Source organism: Mandrillus leucophaeus, unplaced genomic scaffold (assembly GCF_000951045.1).
Source record: "Mandrillus leucophaeus isolate KB7577 unplaced genomic scaffold, Mleu.le_1.0 Scaffold407, whole genome shotgun sequence".
Lineage (NCBI taxonomy): Eukaryota > Metazoa > Chordata > Mammalia > Primates > Cercopithecidae > Mandrillus > Mandrillus leucophaeus.
In genome coordinates, this window is record NW_012104332.1 from 667,609 (window position 1) to 683,959 (window position 16,351).

Consider the following 16,351-nt stretch of genomic DNA (forward strand, 5'->3'; position numbering starts at 1 on the left):
GGGCCAGGGGGAATGTTGTTTCAGAGGAAGCAGCAGAAAACAGAACAAAACACAACACAAACAAAAAGCAGTGATTTGAGAGAGCTCAGCGCATTCCAAAACTATATGTTATTGAGAGTAGCTGAAGCAGATAAGCAGAGGGAAGAGTGGCAAAAGAAACTGTTGGGACAGCAGGCAGAGGTCAGTTGACAAAGGTCATGTTCCTAAGGCCATGCTAATCCTTTGGCTTTGTCCGGTAGACTGTGGGGAGCCATTGGATGGTTTAGGCAAGGGAAGTGACATGGAAAATTTGAGCAGAATTCAGTCTTAGCCTATGGATATTATTTTGCCTGCCATTTTATTTTGAGTATGAGCAAATATGAGAAGGGATAAACATGAGTGAGGAGCTTTTAATGAAGTACTGTTCAAAGGCACGCAACAATCTGGTACATTCCATTGTCAGATCCTTTGCAATGCAATTGCTGAAAGACTCTGATTTCTTAGTTTCTAGATATAGTAACTAGCTAAAGATACATTTGAAAGCTGCTTTTTATTCTTTCTTCATTTAAAAAATAAAGAATGGTTCATGACATGAATAATATACTTTGAGAAATTAAGTTGATTTTAAAGCAAACTCTAGAGGTTCTTGCTTTAAGCTCTCATCGTATTCCTCTACTACATCAGGCACTTCACACAGTCATACACAATGATGCATCAAAATCCTTCAGAAATCTTACATGTTTCTGAGAGGCCGACATAACAGACAGTTTCAAGTTAAATGCCTTTACCTGCCCAGTTTCTTCTTCCAGTTTCTCATAAAGTTTGATGCTATCATAATGTATTTTCTTCAAGTTTATTCCAGGATGAAAGTAAGTTGTTAAACCTGCCTTAAAAGCAGAGAGGAAAAGAAATACCGAAAAAAATTAACATTCTCAAAATATTGACAGTTTATGTGTTAAGCAATAATTTAATGCTGGAAAGAAACTGAGAAGCACCAGCCAGTCCTTTGGAACGAGAACACATCAGCACCAGTTTGAGCACACCACAGCATAAGACTCATGACAGGTTTTAAGAAGCAATGTGAACTACGTGAGTAAGGTGAGAGCCAGCCAACAAACATACATGTTAAGTCCCTAAACGTTAACATGGATAGCATTGTACAGAGATTCAGAAATGGGATGATTTAGATGGAAGGTTTAGGGCTATATGCTATATAGTCCAATATATGACTATATAGAAAAGTATGTTGGGAGGCCAAGATGGGCAGATCACAAGGTCAGGAGTTTGAGACCAGCCTGGCCAACATGATGAAACCCCATCTCTATTAAAAATACAAAAATTAGTTGTGCATGGTGACAGGCGCCTATAATCCCAGCTACTCAGGAGGCTGAGGCAGCAGAATTGCTTGAAACTAAAAGGCGGAGGTTGCAGTGAGCCAAGATCATGCCACTGCACTCCAGCCTGGGCAAAAGAGCGAAACTCCATCTCAATCAATCAATCAATCAATCAATGAAAGTATTGGGGAGGCCAGGTGCGGTGGCTCACGCCTGTAATCCCAGCACTTTGGGAGGCTGAGGTGGGTGGATTACCTGAGGTCAGGAGTTCAAGACCAGCCTGGCCAACATGGAGAAACCCCATCTCTACTAAAAATACAAAAAATTAGCCAGGCATGGTGGTGCGTGCCTGCAATCCCAGCTACTTGGGAGGTTGAGGCAGGAGAATTGCTTGAACCTGGGAGGCAGAGGTTGCAGTGAGCCAAGATCACACCATTACACTCCAGCCTGGGTGACAGAGTGAGACTCTGTCTCAAAAAACAACAACAACAAAAGTAATGTGGGAATGGCATACAATGTGGACTCAAGCCGGAAAACCATGTGTGTGTTCCCTTAAGCAGAAGGACCATGGACTAGCATAGGATCTTCTTTGACCCAGCCTCCACCCTTCCCTTAAATAGAGCAGCCCTCCTGGCCCTTTCCTGAAATTGTAAAATTTAAGAACTAAAAAATTCCTTATCACTAGAGCCTGATGAATAGGTGAATAGACTTTTGTCAAAGCTTAACCTGTTTGATGAGCACATAGGTGGTACACTGAAAATCTTTGTTGAATAAATATTGATTGATTATTCTCAGAAAAAAAAGTATCTAAACATTAGCTACACTAAAACCCCCTTTTCTCAAATCTGGCACATGTAATGTGGAATCCAGACAAAGAATTCTAAGCAATTATATGAAGCAGTTTCTCTCGAGTGTCTGGAGCCTCACTGGGCAGCTAATTTATTCTGGAAAGCTCATCAGAACACAATCTGTTCACAGTAAAATCTACTTATGAGTATTGATAAGGTACTTCTATGGTAGTGGTGAGCATCTGATCCTCCTGCACTCAAATACTCCATTAAAGTTTGTCAATCATCCTTTATAACCAAAATCCTGGGGCTTCCATCCAGTACTTGTTCAAGCATCTGGACATACCCATGGCTGATATATATATATATATATTTTAGAAAAATCCTGGCCCAGCTTACAGGTCATCCAGTAGCACAGCTCCATGTGGAAGCAGAGAAGGGATTCCATTACAATGCATCTGTAAGCCAAGCTCTTAAACTTCACGGCCAAACATGCCCTGCTGCTTTAACATGTTGGTATCCAGTGTGCATGCAAACTTTCCTGGTTCAATAATAGAGAATCCCAGGCCTTCAGGTATCTGCTGGTGACCCCCAATTTGTCTTCAACATATGTCCTATATATATGCCCTATAGAAAACTGGCAATATATATTGTCAGTTGAGAAATCTGGTCATCACAAGCACTAGCCTAGGGTACCGATCACCATCCACTCCTCAAGATCCTCTAAGCTTCATACCTAGGTTAAGCTAGACCACTGGAAAATTATCTATCTACACGACAAAATCCTCTTCTCCCTCACTCCAGAAATTTTAAGTTAATTCTCTCACTTGAAAAGGTCACATTGGTTCATTTTTCAAAAACTCTTACTGAAGACATTTAGCCCAATGTACTTGGTGTAGGTAACAAATTCTTTTAGAAATTCGTTGTCAAGGAAAAGTTAGTCTCCCTTACTGCAACGGTATACCCAGTTCTACTAAACAATTCACACTACCCTCTTTTCCTTGCTGCTGCGATAGTCAGAAATAAGATATGGTCTCAATTTTCTCACTCAGACATAAAAATTATTTAATTTTTATACCCTTTCTTTTATCTATTGGCTTTTAAAATCTGTTTAAAATTTGGGGCTACCCATATTAGTGCTTCTATTTAAATTATTTGAAAGTAACATCACACATGATATCTTTTAATTTAAGTGCCAGACTTGAATATGAAGATGGCACAATGTTTTTCTCTTCTGTGACTTCAACAAGGACATATTAAATGAGAAGTCTGAAAGAAGGAGAAAACATTATTCTTATCACTCAGGATTTTATAGTCTGATTGAGGTTATGAAAGTTTCATACATGAAACAATTAAATCACGGGTAAATGATTGAGTCCCAAATACATCGTGGCTGTGAAACTTGGGAAAGAGAAGATGCTAGAAAGGTCACGGACGTCATAGGAAAGGAGTTTAGCTATCGTTTGGAAAAAGTGATTGCAGTTGGTGGGGAAGATAAGGAAGGGAAGATGAAACAGAGATGTAATCATTAAGAATACAACCCTTTAAATAAATTGAGAATTTATAAATCTTCGTTGAGATAAATAAATAAATAAGTAGAAGGGAATGTAAAGTTCTTCCTTAGACTGACAATTAATTAGTATAAAAGGAATGATGGAGTTAGAAAATTCACCACTGGATGCTAAATAATGGATAGCATAATGGATGCTAACTAGTGCTTCCCCTATCTCTTTAACAACCCTCCTCCTCTCTCAGGAGCCTCAACTACCTCAAAAAGTCCAGTGACCGATGTCAAACCAACCTATATTCCAGTGGCTCCAAATCTTTCACTCATACATTTACACCCAGTACAAAATTTTGAACATAACCACTAAAATACTAAAATACGTGTGTTTCTTTCCTTACATGTGATACTAAATATCAATAGAGATCATAAACACAAAAAACAACTTAGAACTAAGTGAAGTACTCAAAACAGTTTTTTTATTTTATATATTATGTAGAAAAGCTTTTGCATATGAAGCTTATTATGAACACTATAGCGAGTGCTATGTGATTAACACATGTCATTATTAGAATATCTGTGCTACATTAACATTTGTAAGACAGCAATGTGAAGGCCTGGTTCTGGCTTTATATTATTTTGAGACTGCTTTTAACGGCTGTATAGCTGCAGAAGACACCGCTCAGTGATGCACAGACCCAAGTGAGAGAAGGACACGACTGGCTGGGTCTCTGCATCCTGACACCCCTTCCTCCACCTCAGTCAACACCCATATGAAGGTTTCTCTTCACATCTGACTATGACATTTCATGTTCTCGTGTCTGCCAGTTGTTACAAACTAGTTGGAAGGTATCGCATTTTTTGTATTTTAAGTAAATAGGAACAAATCCTATTGAAACTCCTCATTTAGAAAAAATTTGAAATGGGCTAAAAATGTATTTCTCACATATATGAGAGTTTTTCTATGTGATACATATCATTTTGGGGCAGAAAACCTAATAATAAAACCAACATTTCCAAACATCCCTTTTCAAAATGCTCTCTTCCCAACAGGACTATTTTGCAAAAGGCCATTATTTCTCACTTACTCAAAGCATCACTTTTTCTGTGAAGGGACAGGCTGCACTATTTTTTTAATATATAATCTGCTATGTAGAAATGACTGGCAGCCATTTGCATTCACAACTCTTTTAGCTACTGCTAGTGGATAACCAGCAAACCTCTATGTAATACAACACTTTAAAGTTCACCCCTCTCCCTTTCATCACACATTATATTATTTAAAGCCCTGTTTCTAAAAAGCTAATCACAGCGGTGATATCCTAGGGCATGAAATCTGCACTATGTCATGGTACACGGAAGACAAGAGAAAGAATGAGGACACTCCCACCAGGAAGTGCCAACCTCCCGCGTAGTCAACCTTGAAATCATACGCAACACATCGTCCACATCAAATGTGAGGGCTATTTATAAATATCAGTAAAGCTTAACTTCTTTCTTATATTTGCAGACAAAAACAAATGGAAAGTTCTTATGTTGCCTCCTACACCCCAAATGGTTCATCCTGAATCTTGAGTCCTCAGCTCTCCAAACATCTACTTTGGTGCGATCCCGAGGGGCAGCCCCTCCTGGGGATCCCGAGCTCCAAACCTCCTTCTTACTCCATCCTCTCGTTTCCCTGCATCCACATGAAATGCTCTGTACTATTAGGTGTATCATGAGCTGACAAAGCAGTCTTGTTAAAACCTTATGGTTTTGTGATTCCATTTAGAAGATTCACTTTGCAGGCTGTACTTTCCTCTCCAAGCATTTAATTCCCACACTCTTCAGTCACTTCTCTCATGGAGCACATATCATGCTTCAGGAAAACTGTCTTTATTTTTATAGCCTGCCCCTGTTAGCTGGCTCTGCAACCTTCCTTATTCTCAGATCTACTCCACAAATATATCTGTGTTAAAAATTCCTAGTATCAGCCGGGCGCGGTGGCTCACGCCTGTAATCCCAGCACTTTGGGAGGCCAAGGAGGGCAGATCATAAGGTCAAGAGATTGAGACCATCCTGGCCAACATGCTAAAACTTCGTCTCTGCTAAAAATACAAAAGTTAGCTGGGTATGGTGGTGCGCACCTGTAGTCCCAGCTACTCGGGAGCCCGAGGCAGGAGAATCTCTTGAACCTGGGAGGCAGAGGTTGCCGTGAGCTGAGATCACGCCATTGTACTCCAGCCTGGCAACAGAGCGAGACTGTCTCAAAAAAAAAAAAGATTCTGAATATGACCAGGCTCAGTGGCTCAAGCCTATAATTCCAGCACTTCACTTTCAGAGGCTAAAGTGGGAGCATTGCTTGAGCCCAGGAGTTTGAGACCAGCCTGGACAATGTAGGGAGACCTCATTGCTACAAAAAATTTTTTAAATTAGCAAAGTGTGGTGGTGCGCACCTGTGGTCCCAGCTACAGGTGCTGATGTGGGAGCACTGCTTGAGTCCCGTAGGTTGAGGCTGCATTGAGTCATGATCACACCAGTGCACTCCAGCCTGGGTGACAGAGTGAAACTCTGTCTCAAAAAAAAAAAAAAAAAAAACACCTAATACGTTGGATTTCTTCATAGTGCTGTTCAAAGGGAGGCATCTTTGACTTGCAAAAAAACCCCTAGAATCAACTTCCTAGGACAAGTCTCTTTTATTCCATGGGGGCCAAATAACCTGGCTTCTGATGCCTGATTCCGCCTTGAACTCACACTGCGTGGATCCTCATTTTGTAAACCATAGCCTAATACCCTGTATGCAAAGCAGGATAATGCCTTTCCCCACTCACTTTGGTATCTTTGTGTTTAAGAAAAAAATATTTTGCGTAGTTAACTTTTAGATTAAGGGTATGTTGCTTTTTATTTATGGGACATCTAAGAAACAAAATTTTAAGGAATCCTGTAACCTCTTCTAAAATGCAGGCCAGGCCAGGTGTGATGGCTCATGCCTGTAATTCTAAAGTCTTGGGAGGCTGAGGCTGGAGGACCATTTGAGGCCAGGAGTTCAAGACCAGCCTAGGCAACATAGTGAGACTCCCATTTCTAAAAAAAATTAAGGAAATAGCTGGGCATGGTAGTGCACACCTATATAATCCTAGCTACTGGGGAGGATCGCTTGAGCCCAGGAGTTTGTGCTTATGGTGAGCTATGATTGCACCACTGCACTCCAGCCTGGGCAACAGAGAAAGACCCTGTCTCAAAAAGTAATGATAATAATAACAGTAATAAAATCAAATGCAGGCCACATTAAATCAGTGTGTAAGTGAGCAAATAAGTCATTCAAAGATTAAAGTGTATGCCCTCAGTAACAATTCAGAAGTGGTGAGAGGGTGTAAGCCCTCCCTCGAAGGATATTTCCACTTGCCTACATTTCCCTGCCTAAATGCCCTTTTCTGAATAGCCTCATGGCCCCTTGGCTCACTGCTCCCCAGTCTCTGTTGGCAGGTCACCTCTTTGAAACATCCTCCCTAGCACCTCCTTCTTCTCCTCCTCCATTATTTTGCATCCTTGATTGTGTTTTACTTTTTGTTCACGGTGATTACTCTGTAGCATTGATGGGTGTGTTTTCTGTCTGCCCCACCAGAATGTGAGCTCCACAAAGGCAAGGTCTTTGGGCCTTTGAGTCTGGGCAGCACCCTCCCCCAGACTAAGCTGGAAGCAGGCAACCCTTTTCACGCTGGACTCTCTACCGTATACTTTTGAGCACATGCTAGATGTCAAAAAGCCCCTCAAAGCAGGGTTCCCTCTTGTTACCTCTTCTCAGCTGAGGACAGCTAATGATGAAACGGGATGATGAGCAGGGGCTAATGCTGCCCAAAAAAAAACTGCACCAGCAGTCATAAAAACTTCCTCTCCCATCCTGAGCTGATGTCAGAAATCCCTGGTTTGGCAATATGACAGCAGTGTCAATCCCTTCATCTACTTGAGCAGCTTTCCAGGTAAGCCTAGCCAATGACACTGCAGCCCTAGAACAATTATGCATGCCATGAAGAATACAAGACTGACTTGGCCTTGTATCTTATGTAACACAAAAGCTGTGCCACACTTTTGGAGTCCTCATAGTCAAGTCCTCAGGGGGCCACACTATCATCTCACAGCATAAAATTATAAGGCCGGGTGTGGTGGTTCACACCTGCAACCCCCAGCACTTTGGGAGGCCGAGGCAGGCAGATCACAAGGTCAAGAGATCGAGACCAGCCTGACCAACATGGTGAAACCCCGTCTCTACTAAAAATACAAAAATTTGCTGGTCATGGTGGTGGGCGCCTGTAGTCCCAGCTACTCGGGAGGCTGAGGCAAGAGAATCGCTTGAACCTGGGAGACAGACGTTGCAGTGAGCTGAGATCGCACCACTTCACTCCAGCCTGGGAACAGAGCGAGACTTCATCTCAAAAAACATAAAAATAAAAATAAAAATAAATAAAACCATAAATAAATAAAAGGACCACCAAATGCAGGTGAGGGAAGTGTAGGTAAAGATCTTGGGCCCATATCCAGGCTCACTCAGACAGTATCCTTCCATATAAAGCTAACATTTATTATTCAATACCTTGTGTTTAATAATTTTACACGTTAACTCAATCTTCATCACAATCCTATTAGGTAAGTACTATTAATATTCCTATTAAGACACCAGAAAATGGAAACTTACGTAACTTGCCAAAAGTCACAAGGGTAGAAAATTGCAAAGCCGGGATTTGAATCCAGAAGCCATATGATCAAGATAAAGACATCATAAATATTGGTTGTCATCTGCAAGTACACCAGTTAAACTACAACTGCACTTCCAACGCTATTGAAAGGGAACACACTCTAAAGAACTCACAGTTGGGTGTTGTGAATGGGAAGGAAATGGACTATACTCATGCACAATTCCACGCTTCAGACAGTTTGGGGTGCTTTTCTTACTGCGTGCCAGGTAGATCCAGCCGTGAGCTCTGATTTCTCCAGCAGGACCACATCCTTCATCCCTGCTTTGGCCAGGTGATAAGCCAGACTCACACCAACACAGCCACCTCCAATTATCACTGTTTCTGCTCTGTCTTTCCATTGCGTTTCTGCAGATGAGGGTGGTTTTTCCTCTCTGGAAGAGGTAAAGTTAAATGGGAACTTTATTCGGCTATGGCAGCTCTAGTTCTGGCCTGACTGATGCAATTTCCCTTACCTGTTTCTCTAGTACTTACCCACTGACTGAAATTTGCATGATACTGATTTAATAATTTGGAGCATCTAAACTGCGACTTAGGCAACCTGGTTGGGGGAGGGGTATTTGAGCCCCATTCCATATAATGATTCTGGTCCATTGTAGCTACTATAGCCAAAGAAATGAACAAGTAGCTTTTTTTTTTTTTTCCAAAGAATCTAGAGAACAGGTCAAGTTTGGTGACTCACACCTGTAATCCCAGCACTTTGGGAGGCCAAGGTGGGAAGATTGCTTGAGCCCAGGAGTTCAAGACAACCCTGGGCAACATAATGAAGCCCCGTCTCTATAAAAAATACAAAAATTATCCAGGCGTGGTGGCACATGCATTTAGTCCCAGCTACTTAGGAGGCCGAGGTAAGAGGACTGCTTAAGCCCAGGAGGTTGAGGCTGCAGTGAGCCATGACTGTGCCACCACACTCAAACGTAGGAGATGGAGTGAGGCCCTGTCTCAAAAAAAAAAAAAAAAAGATTTAAAACGGTATACCTGTCTAGGGTACTTTACCATGAATCAAGCTTGCAGGACTGGAAGTTGCCCTAGATGAGTCTGAGTGAGAGGTGAGTGAATGTGAAGGCCTAGGACATTACTTTATACTACTGTAGACTTTATCAACACTGTACATTTAGGCTACCCTAAGTTTATTTTTAAATATATTTTTCTTTTTTCAATAATAAATTAACAGCTTACTGTAACTTTGTTATTTTATAAACTTTTAAATTTTTTTGACTTTTGTAATAACACAGTTTAAATGCAAATGCATTCTACAGCTATATAGAAATATTTTATTTCTTTATAGCCTTATTCTGGAACCTTTTTTCTATTAAAATATATTTATATATTTTTTAACTTTTCCAACTTTTTTTTTTTTTTCCCAAGACAGAGTCTCACTGTTTTGCCCAGCCTGGAGTATAGTGGCTCGATCTTGGCTCACTGCAACCTCCACCTATCGGGTTCAAGCAATTCTCCTACCTCAGCCTCCCACGTAGCTGGGATTACAGGTGCGCACCACCACACCCAGCTAAGTTTTGTGCTTTTAGTAGAGGTGAGGTTTCACCATGTTGGCCAGGCTGGTCTTGAACTCCTGACCTCAAGTGATCCTCCAGCCTCGAACTCCCAGGGTGCTGGGATTACAGGTATGAGCCACCATGCCTGGCCAGAGCTGTCATCTCTTATGATAACAATGCCTTCTTCAGGAATACCTCCTGAAGGACCTGTCTGAGCTGATTTTACTGTTAACTTTTTATTTTATAAGCAGAAGGAGTATGCTCTAAAATAATGATTTAAAGTATAGTGTAGTAAATACATAAACCAGTAGCACAGTCATTTATTATCTTGTCAAGCATTATGCACTGTACGTAACTGCATGTGTTATACCTTTATGTGACCGGCAGCACAGCAGGTTTGTTTAACCAGCATCACTACAAACACGTGAGCAATGTGTTGCATATGACATTATGACAGCTATGATATCACCAGGTGATAGGAATTTTTCAGCTCCATTATAATCTCATGGGACCACTATTGTATATGTGGTCCATCATTGACCAAAACATCATTATAAGGCACATGACTATACATATATGTGTATTATAATATGTATATTCTATGTGTGTACACATTTTAGAGTAAATTGTAGGTATCATACCCAGTTACTTCTAAATATTCTTGTGCTAGTTTTGTAAGAAAAAGGACATTCTCTTACATAACGACAGTACAGTTCTCAAAGTCAAGAAATTTAATATTGATATACTATTATCTAATCTATAGTCCATATTTAAATTTAATCAATTATCCCAGTAATGTATTTATAGCTAGTTTTTTCCAGTCAGGGATGAAATCCAGGATTCTGTCTCTTTAATCCCCTTTAATTTAGAACAGTTCCTAATACTTCCTTTGTGTTTTATCACCTTGACATTTTCGAAGAGTACTAGCCAGTTATTTTGTAGAACAGTTCTTACTGTGAGTTTGTCTGGTGTTTCCTCATGATGTATTTTTGACAAAAACAACATGAAATTGATGTGGACTCCTTCCCAGTGTATACGATTAGGAAGTGTATGATGTTGGTTTGTCCTGATATTGGTGTTATTTCTATCTGATGACTTGCTTAAGGTGGTATCTGTTGGATTTATCCAGTAAAGCTACCAATTTTTCCTTTGTATAAGTAATAATGTGAAATTTTACTTTGAGACCATGTAAATATCCTGGTCCTTATCAAACTTTTACTGAGTGGCTTTAACATCTATTGATTATTTCCTAACTGCATCATTCCTATTATATTTAGTAGATGGCATCCTACTGTAAGGAAGTGCTTTTCTTTCACCCTTGCTTGTTGGTTGGTTGTTTATATTAATACGAATTTATGGATATTTATTGTTTTCAGTGGTTTCCAATCCATTACTAGTCATCATTTATTTTAATCCCAAATTGTCCTAGATTTGGCCATCAAGTTCTTTAAGTTGACTCCTGTATGCTTTTGACATGGCTCCATAATTCTTAGAACATGTCCTTATTTCCTGGTGCCACAATGTTTTTCAGTACTTTTGTTTCACCAGTTTTTAGATGACTGTTAATGTCTCTTTGTGTGTTGTATAAGAAAAAAATAATGTACATATGACCCAACTACTTTGGACAGAAATCCATTTTTAAATAGACTGGGCATATCTTGTACTTTAGTTGAAACCATTATAGTGGTGACAAAAATAATAATCTTAAAGGTTATTTTTTGTGTGTTCAAAAGAAAGAATTATTTCTTTCAGGATGGTGGTCAGTTGAAACAACAACAACAAAAGAGAACTTAAGATCGGGAAACCTGGGTTTGAGTCCCCAGTCCAATTGAATAGCTATTTTAGAGAAATCTACACAAAGTTTTCTCATTGACAAAATGGAGCTGTGAAGGTTCTGTTTGGCAACATATGATAAAGCATTATCAAATAGATAGTATTTCCTCTGCCCAGCATGCCATAACAGGTTTCAGGCTAGGTATAGTGTTTTTGATTATGTGGATAACTATCTTAAAATCCTTCTGAATGTAGTCGAGGATGGTCATAAAGGTATCTGAAATAAAAGTTAGGAGCCATGCAAAAAAACCAGGTCAGTTATCTCCTATATTAGAAATGACAAGCACAACCTGAATTTGTGCTTGTTCAACTGCTTTCCAAAATAAAACATTTTTTTGATAGTTTGAAATTGGGTATATAAAGAATATGCAATTGAAATAACTCAGATTTTGGGTGTTTTTGTTTTTGTTTGTGAGATGGAATCCCTGTCACCCAGGCTGGAGTGCAGTGGTGCAATCTTGGCTCTCCCTGCAGTCTCCGCCTCCCAGGTTCAAGCGATTCTCCCGCCTCAGGCTCCCAAGCAGCTGGGACTACAGGTGCACACCATGACGCCCAGCTAATTTTTGCATTTTTATTAGAGACAGGGTTTCACCATGTTGATCAGGCTGGTCTCGAACTCCTGGCCTCAAGTAGTCTGCCCACCTCAGCTTCCCAAAGTGCTGAGATTATAGGCATGAGCCACCACACCCAGCCAAAATATGAATTTTTTGGATAGTCTTGAAATTTGTATCTTATTTATCTAGTCAGTTTTAAACAGATTAACTTGTTTGTTAAATTTCCATTTTATTTTGCATTGGATTAAAAACAAGATTATTATAAATATTTTTGGGATGCTTTACAATTTTCAAAGCACTTTCACATGCATTCTCTTATTTAATATTCACAGCAATCCTGTGACTTACATAGAGCAAAATTAGTATCCTCATTTTATAGAGGAGGAAACTGAACCTCAGAAGTGTAAGGTCACATTCTGTGTAACGGATGGCGCAGGAACTGTGAGTTGGTGGCTATTGTCTCCAGCACTGGAGACAAACCTAGCACATCATAACACCCAGTAAATATGTGTTGGATGGATAGATGGAACTCAAAAGCAGGTCTTCTGATTCCAGAATTTCAGGTCATAGGACATAAAATAAAATTCGAATCAACTCATAATGTTGAGTGATGCTGGTAAACAAGCCTTACCTGGCAGCCAGGAATAATCTGCAAACGTAAGAAGTCGAAAGATGCTCAGCATTGCTCATGTTTAAATACAGACCAATCAAAACAAGGACATGCCATTTTTACCTATCAGATTTAGCAAAGATAACAAAATGGGCTATTCTGGGAACTAGGGAAGATGTGGGAAACAGACACACACCGGTGTGCCGCATGCAAACTCTTGCCACCCATTTGGAGTATGTGTTGCTGTCTTTCGATCTTTCAGATGCATGTAACCCTTTCCCTAACAAGTTCACCTTTAAAAACTGGTGCTACCGACTCCCATATGTACTCAAAGATAGATGCATAAGAATTTTCACATGCACGTTATTTGCAGTAATAAACAACCAAAAACCATTTAAATGTTAACGAACAGACTGTTTAACGATAGTGTAGAATATTGACAGGATGGAAAACTATGCAGCCATTAAAAGGAACAAGGCAAGTCGGTGTGTGCTGATATGGAAAATCTCCAAGATGTATTGATAACCGTAAAAAGCAAGATATCAAAAAGCCAAAGAAAAACCTATACTGACCTGTGTTTGCCTACGCATAGACTGTCTCTGGTTAGATTCAGAACACACTGTTAACAATTGTTGACTGGCCAAGGGGATTGGGGCAGGAGAGACTTTACGCGGGGAACCTTTGGATACTGTTTCACTTTATAATTAATAGATAATTCGAGAAGATATATCAAGGCCCATTTCTTGAAGGCCGGAGCGCTTCTAACCTCAGAGCCTGCCTCAGCCTCTGGCTCCCACCCCCGCAGCCGCCCCTTCGCGTCTGAGCAGGCCGGGGCCCCACTCACCCTTCCCGGCCGCAGACAGAGTGCGGGCGCCTGGGAGAGCCCCGCCGCGGGCAGCTCCGCAGCAGGAGGCCCCGCAGCCGCTGCGCGCCGGGACGGAGCATGACTAGGCAGAGGCCGAGGCCGAAGGCGCGGGCGCCTGCTCCAAGGCCAGCGGGCAGCCTGAGGCCGCGGGGCTGGCGGGGCGGCGGTCGGACCCTCCCCCGGGCGGGGGGCGGACTCCTGGACTGCCGCGCGCCCGGGAACCTGGCGCCCGCAGAGCCGCGGCACCATGGCACCTGCCGGACGCCCGGGGGCCAAGAAGGTGAGTTTCCTCCCCTTGGTCCTCGCGGAGCCCCTGGCCGCTGTGAGCGACTCCCTTCACACTCCGCGTGGATCCCTAGCCAAGCCCTGGGGCCTCGGCAAAACACTTGGACGGGACGGCCCTGAGCCTCGATTTTCCCCAGTCACAGGTTGATTAGCGTTTAGGGAGGCCTTACTCGGTGCCCGGCGCTGCACAGAGTGCTGTGCTCAAGTTATCTCCTCATCTTGACAATTATCCCCATTTCACAGGTGAGGAAACTGAGGTTCAGCGAGTCAGGCGACTAGCTCAGGGTCACGAGTCCAGCCCCGCGGGGAGCGAGGATCGGAAGTCTAGCTTTCGGACTCAGGTCACGCGCACGTTTTCTTCCCTCAACCGACCGCACCCGCAGCTCTTTGGGCTAATCCGCCCCAGAACCCTTCGGACTGTCCCTCGCGTTTTGGAAAAGTCACCACCCTGGCCTTGCGAGTCGCTGGCTGGCCTGAAACCAGTCCTGGATAAGGACGCCCCCAGAGCTGCGGCGCAGGATGGAGGGTGGGTGGGATTCGCTAGGACCCCTCCACCTCCTCCCACCCGGTGGTCCCCAGCTCCTGGCCCCTTTCCCGGTCTGGTCACCAGATGTTGGTTTTATGCCCAGCCATTTCTTTGTCGGGTATGTGTGGGGGTGGGAGGAAGGGGTGACTAAGCAAAATTAGGAAGGGCATGAGCTTGGACGAAAAACATCCCCAGGACCATTCAAAGAGACCCCCACCCGCGCCAGCCCTGTCATTCAGAGTGGGAGGAGGGGAGGAGGAGCAGTGTATGCGTGGAAATGTGTATCACCGAGCTATTTATACTAAAAAGTTAGGAACAACCAAGATACTCTGCAATAGGGGATTCTAAATAAATTAAGGGTCATCTACTTAAGGTATTAGGCAATTAAATAACTTAGTATGAGAACCAGCAAAGTGCTTTGGCAATGTTAAGTTGCAAAAGGAAATATATCACAAACTGATCCCAATCGTATACAAATATTTATATACACACTGTAAGGAAGGACACATTAATGGTAATAGTTACACAAGATGTGGAATATTGGTTTAAAAAGCATGTTTTAGGATATTTTTTCAGATTATAAAAGTAAAATATGAGCATTGAAAGAAATAGTTAATAAAAAATAATCAAAGAACATTGCACTGACTTTTTTCTCTCAACTTTCTCTAATGCTATGTTCATCTTTACAGTTCATTTTTTTTTAACGTTTTTAAAATGCCCTATTTTTGTTCAATTTCTTTGGGGCCTCTGCTGTTACAGCACCAACATTATCACACACTAATCCATGTGAATGTGTACCTGGGAGTTAAGGGGTTAATGGGAAGGAACTAATCTCACCTCTCTCCTCAGCTAGCAGGTACATTTTAAGAATTCATTTAATTGCTACAGACAAGACCTCCAATTAGGTCTTTAATCCAAAAGAGCAGCTCCGCTGGCAATTCTAGGAAGAGGGGGAGATATTTTAGATAGATTGGGTTTTTCTGGTCACCTCCTACTACACAGTGAAGTTGATCCCCACTGAGTATGAATAGAGATGTCTTGAAGCCAGATCTTAAGCCCAGAGGTCTTACGTAGTGATATCTGCAAAAAGGGGGCATAAATGCACCCTAGAACTCGCTGTCAGACGCAAGGCAGGTTCACTGCCAAACTGATGGGGAGGATGGGATGAAAATATAAATGTACTGCAAAATTAATTTACAGTATTCCTTATTTTACATATTCCTGTCTTTATAATTATAGAGCTGACATTAGATAATGCTAGTATAATGGTGAGGAACAACACACACTGGGGCCTATTGAAGGGTGGAGGGTGGCAGGAGGGAGAGGATCAGGAAAAATAACTAATGGATACTAGGCTTAATACCTGGGTGAGGAAATAACCCATATAGCAAACCTCCAATGACGCATGTTTACCTATGTCACAAACCTGCACATCCTGCACATGTACCCCTGAACTTAAAAGTTAAAAAAAAAATCTAAAGAAGAGATCATATTGGTACAGTAATTAATTGAGGTAGTTAGAATAGCAGTGAAGGAAGGGCTAAAAGATGCTCTGAATTCAAATCTTGATAACTTAGTTATTTTGCTAATGGATATGTAGAAAAATGGCCAATTGACCAGGCACAGTGGCTCACACCTGTAATCCCAGCACTTTGGGAGGCTGAGGCAGGCGGATCATCTAAGGTCAGGAGTTCGAGACCAGCCTGGACAACATGGTGAAACCTCGTCTCTACTAAAAAATACAAAATTAGCTGGGCATGGTGGCAGGTGCCTATAATCCCAGCTACTTGCAAGGCTGAGGCAGGAGAATTGCTTGAACCCTGGAGGTGGAAGTTGCAGTGAGCTGA

The 16,351-nt window shown here is 41.8% G+C and overlaps 2 protein-coding genes across 3 annotated transcripts in view; one reads left to right on the top strand and one right to left on the bottom strand.

The window, feature by feature from the left end:
- Positions 1 to 13,827, bottom strand: part of DMGDH (dimethylglycine dehydrogenase) — a 77,269-nt gene extending 63,442 nt beyond the window's left edge. The window contains exons 1-3 of the mRNA XM_011992192.1: positions 13,673 to 13,827; positions 8,535 to 8,709; positions 768 to 866 (exon numbers count right to left, since the gene is read on the bottom strand). Of these exons, the coding sequence (XP_011847582.1) occupies positions 768 to 866; positions 8,535 to 8,709; positions 13,673 to 13,773 (375 nt within the window). The 5' untranslated portion in view covers positions 13,774 to 13,827. The remainder of the gene's footprint in view (positions 1 to 767; positions 867 to 8,534; positions 8,710 to 13,672) is intronic.
- Positions 13,828 to 13,880: 53 nt separating this feature from the next.
- The window catches only part of BHMT2 (betaine--homocysteine S-methyltransferase 2), a 19,594-nt gene continuing 17,123 nt past the window's right edge, over positions 13,881 to 16,351 (top strand). The window contains exon 1 of one of the 2 annotated variants that reach the window (XM_011992194.1): positions 13,881 to 13,973. In XM_011992194.1, the coding sequence (XP_011847584.1) occupies positions 13,941 to 13,973 (33 nt within the window). In that variant the 5' untranslated portion in view covers positions 13,881 to 13,940. The remainder of the gene's footprint in view (positions 13,974 to 16,351) is intronic. The other variant, XM_011992195.1, reaches the window with a different exon arrangement.